This window comes from Octopus bimaculoides, chromosome 12 (assembly GCF_001194135.2).
Source record: "Octopus bimaculoides isolate UCB-OBI-ISO-001 chromosome 12, ASM119413v2, whole genome shotgun sequence".
NCBI lineage: Eukaryota > Metazoa > Mollusca > Cephalopoda > Octopoda > Octopodidae > Octopus > Octopus bimaculoides.
Window position 1 is genome coordinate 7,837,982 of NC_068992.1, and position 4,985 is coordinate 7,842,966.

The 4,985-nt window shown below is 35.8% G+C and overlaps 1 protein-coding gene across 1 annotated transcript in view; it reads right to left on the reverse strand.

The window, feature by feature from the left end:
- The window catches only part of LOC106870417 (lisH domain-containing protein ARMC9), a 29,293-nt gene extending 26,662 nt beyond the window's left edge, over positions 1-2,631 (reverse strand). Inside the window, exon 1 of the mRNA XM_014916483.2 lies at positions 1,590-2,631. Coding sequence (XP_014771969.2) covers positions 1,590-1,592 — 3 coding nt within the window. The 5' untranslated portion in view covers positions 1,593-2,631. The remainder of the gene's footprint in view (positions 1-1,589) is intronic.
- Positions 2,632-4,985: the final 2,354 nt, after the last annotated feature.

The window sequence follows — 4,985 nt, forward strand, 5'->3', positions numbered from 1 at the left end:
ATATATATATATATATATATATATAAGTAAAAGGGGAGAGAGAGAGAGAGAGAGAACACAGCTAGTATTTCTCTTTATCATTGTTCGAAGTTGCTTGTTTTCACTCATCGACTGTGCGAACGTTTAAAAACTGACAACTCCGAGTGATGGCAACACAGATGAGGAGAAAACAACCACGAACCATAACTTATACGCTTTGAGTACTTTTTCTCTCATTTGTGAAAATAAACCTCATTCCATAAACACACACACACAAAGTGTATATAAGTAATAAATACACACACAAAGTGTATATAAGTAATAAATTTAAAACAAATTGAAGCTGACTACTAAAATGAAAATAATAATAATAATTTCAAAATGGGTATCAAAAGAAATTGTTTTGTTATTTTAGAATTTTTAAAAGAAAATTTCCGCAATTAACGCGAACATATCTAGAGTTATGTGCCCTCGATAAGGTTACCATAACAACGAAGTAAACAAAAATATTTCTTTAGTTTTAAAGTCATTTCGCTCTAGAGTTCAGAATTAATCCCGCCACAAGGATTTAATGCAAGCTTAAATGATATTTTTTTTGTTTTTGTTGACCGTTATTTTATTGATTATTGAGATATATTGTGCTTTGCAAGCGATATGATTTGCAGTCATGTGTAGGAACTATGATGCTCACACCGTGTGAGACTTGAAACACACTCGTACACACACGAAAAGCCTGAGCTAAGATTATTTTTCTTTAATAACGATGCTTATTATAGGATATCAAAATTTGTCACTGACCATGTATGACTAAATCACTAGACATCTTTTTACTCCACTTATATCGTCACATAATATATTTCCACATTTTCTGCTAAGAGTTGCGTCCCTTAGATTATATTTATCTCATTCTTTAACTTAACTATTTTGATATCAACCCGCCCAAAACTTCCTGTTTTAAAATGATCCAAGTTAAAGACTTAATGAGGACAAAATTATTTCATTAGATTTTCCAAACTGTGCCTATGTTTAAAAATCAATACTCTTAGAGTGTCAGATTGCCGGAGCATCGAACAAAACGATTTGTAGTATTTAGTTACACTCGATTTCAAATCCTACAAAGGCTAGTTTAGCCTTTTTCCTTCCAGGAGTCGATAAAGTAAACATTAGTCAAGTTCTAAGCCCAATTTTATCGACTACAGCTCTTTCTAAAAAGTGAGTGACCTTATCCTCATTTTAGGAGTCTTATGTAAGAAAGTTTACAAACTTAAAACATTAGGATTGTTAATCATCGCTTCTGAATAACTTTAATCAAATTCATTCAATTTTGAAATATTTACATAATAAAAATATCGTTTTTAATTAATTTCGGATTTTTAAAGTTAGAAATTATAGTAAAACACAGCACTAATAAATGTTATTGGTTTCTCGAGAATTTTCACTTTCTTAAATGTATTTTTAAAGACAAATCAATGTTTCAAAATCTAATATTATCATTAAAAAGAAATAATGGTAATAGTACCTAAACAAATTATCTTTCAATGAAAATGTTCAAATAAACTGATTGCTAAAAAAAAAAAAAAAAAAAAAAAAAATATGTACTGTGTTCTTACCATTTCAGCTGCCTAAATCATGTTCACTCTACTTCACATCCAGGGATTCCACTATACACCATAAATATTAATCAATAGTGGCAAAATTATTCCTAAACTCTTAGTATCGACGAGAACAATTTCAACGGCGACTGAACAAATCTATGATATAAGGCATTCCAGCCATGACCACCAGGACATAATCTGATACGTTCTTCCTTCTTTAAAATTAAAAAAAAAAAAAAAAGGGCGTCTTGGAGGAGAAAATTTGATTTAATACAACAGAACACAAAAATGCTGCATGATGAGAGATATAGAATCGTCGAATGGTTTCAAATTTTGGCACAAAGTCAGCAATTTTCGGGGTTGAAGTGAGTTGATTACATCGACTCCAGTGTTCAACTGCTACGTATTTTATCGACCTCGAAAGGAGGAAAGGCATAGTCGACATCGGCAGAATTTGAATTCAAACGTCTTCAAGACGGGCGAAATACTTCGCGTGCTAACGATTCTGTCAGGGTTTCTTTATTTCCCATAAAGGGTATACACAGAAATTGGCACAACACATGTGGAGACATAAAAAAACATAAGACAGACAAATAAATAGATATAAAAATTAAAATTAAAAACGTATGATGTACATGCATGATAACAATGAAATGAATATGAAAATGAACTACTTGCCCCACCAAGCAGTCTCATTTCTTCCTTTTACCATTTATAAGGTGTGTCCCTTAATATATCCCCTCAATGCTCCTTTATTAAGTCTTTGTACTTCGAACTATCTGGTAACTTTTTCATGTTCGCGTACAATCTCCAATATAGGACTCCTTTTTTTATATTTGGATATCACATCCTTTTGGCTTTGAGCCACCATTACACACAATTGCAAGCCTATAATATTTATGAATTCCTCCATGTTCACAAATTTTGCCTTTTACCACCGCCTAACCTCACAAATCAAATCCTCTTCTGCCTCTTCTGTCAACAAACAAACATAATAATTCTCACGCGGAGGGAGCTTTTGTAAATCCTGTAATGTCTGCTTTCTTTTTTCTTTTTGTTTTGTAAAGTAGGGGGATGGGTGGGTTTGGTGTCTGCGGGTAAAGGGTGGGACTGAGTGGGTGTGGGTGAGGGTGGGGCAGTTTGGGGTTCCATCTCGTTCTGTCCTTTCTTTCTCTTTTTGCCAGCTACTGTCCATACTTCCTCCTTTCTCTGCGTTTCCTCCAATATCTCTTGTATTTTTTCTGGCCCCTTTTCCTCTTTTTCTGTTGCTTTCTGTGTAGTACAGTGTGCCCTAATGTGGCCCTTCTGGCCACATTTAAAACAACGAGGGACTCTTCCCTCCACCCACACTCTTAGAATCCGATCGACACCGTTTCTACGAGTCCTTCCAGCGTTTCTACTTCAGCTTGAACCAGTAGGTCTAGCGTCTTGCCTTTCCATTTTGTTCCTTCTATTTCTGTGGCCTGGATGACGTCTACCTCCTCCTTATTTCCGAGAAGGACCGCTGCCGGAACCCAAGCCACATCTATATTGGGCGGGATTTCTTCTACCCTAATCTTGGAAGTCTTTCTTCCAAGATAAGTGGGTAGAAGGATCACTTTATCTGCTCTTGCCGTAGTCACTGCCTGTTGCCTTGGCACTTCCTCTGTCCTAAAATGGACAATAGTTCCCTACGAATTTCCCCTTCCTAAATATTTTACCTCTTTCATTACCGAGCATAACGCCTTTTCAATTTCCTCCTCCTTCGCATGTTCCAATCTTTCTTTTATCGAATATACCTTATACACCACGATCTTTTTTTCCATTTCCTCTATCTTCTTGGGTGTTGACAACTTAACGTCACCACACTCTCTGTGCGCCATTTTACCGTCTTTGTCAATATTTGCTAAGTCTACCTCTCTTCTTTTTTCTTTTGTCACTCCTGCGAAGTTCTTTTTACCTAATACTTTGTCCATCTTATTCACCACCATTAATTAGTTCTCCCTCTGAAGAAGCCAACTCAGTGCCACTAAGGTCTGAGTAAAACATATTTCTTTTTGCCATTATCCTGGCTAACTCTCCTTAAAGCGAAGAGAAAGCACCTCCAGTAAAATCGCTGCAAAGCAGCGCAAAAACAATTTACAAAGTGTTAAAAAACACTGACACAAAATTACAACTGTAAAAATAACTTGCAAACACTCAACGGCGTGGTAACGATTCTGCCAGCTCCCCGCCTTAGACTAGTCGAATATATATTGGCTATGTCTTTGTAATTCAGTATCTCTTCCACGCATCTATATGCTTGTAAAATAAAAGCAGCATAGCACCTATGATTCTCGGAAACCGCTTTCATGCTCAGAATTGTCGAAGCACGGAATGAACTACCCTCGTCAGCTGTTTAAGTCAGGACACCGAATATAACAAAAATTCTATTCATCCAACATTGCCCCTGACGTATCTGCACCATTTCCTCTTTGTGGATATTTTATTATTTCTGTCTTTTTGTGTTTTGTTCTGTGTACAGTGCATACACTTTGGGCTTTTCTTCAGTTGGCTTCTTGTTGCTTTTTATCCTTTCTAATACTCTTTTTCCGACACTGTACAATAATCTTATTATCATCACTCAAGTAGCGAGCTGGCAGGATCGTTAGCGCGCCCCCAGACAAAAATGCTTAGCGGTACTTCGTCCTGCGTTCAAATTCCACCTCGGTGGAATTTCAGGGTTGATAAAATAAGTACCAATCGAGCACTGGGGTCGATGTAATCAACTTAACTTCTCCCCCCGAAAATTCTGGCTGTCTGTCATAATTTGAAAATCAGTATTTTAATGGCTATTGACAAAATGCACTTTCAGTTTATTTTCATTTATTTCTCTCAAGGCCAGATTTAGGGGTAAGCTAAATACGATACAGTTAAGGGTTTCACATTCAGAAGGACCCTCTCAAACTCTTAATTTCTTTTTTGTTAGTCTTCGATTACTATTCCAGTCCCATTCGCCTCATAAAGCCACAAGGGAGCTTTATGGGATTATTAGTTTATTCCATAAGCACACAACCTCAAATCTGTGTGAAGAGAACAGTACTTGACTAGTATTTTATTTTATCGACTCCGGAAGAATGAACAGCAAAGTTAACATCAGCATGATTTGATTCTAAAGCGCCGCTAGTAAATACCGCAGATATTTTCCCCGACGCACCAACGATTCTGCCAACCCATAGTTTTATTTTAATTTATGTTTAAATACCGGTTTAATCCAATTAACGGTAATTAGCTTTATTAACTAATTAGCCCTACTATTTTGTTTTAATTCCTTAATTACACAAATTTGAAAGATTTTTTTGTTCTTTTCATAATTATGATTAAACGTCAAAAGTTAAATTTTGCGTTATTTTCCTTATTCGGTCAATAATTACCAAATATGGTTTATAAGGT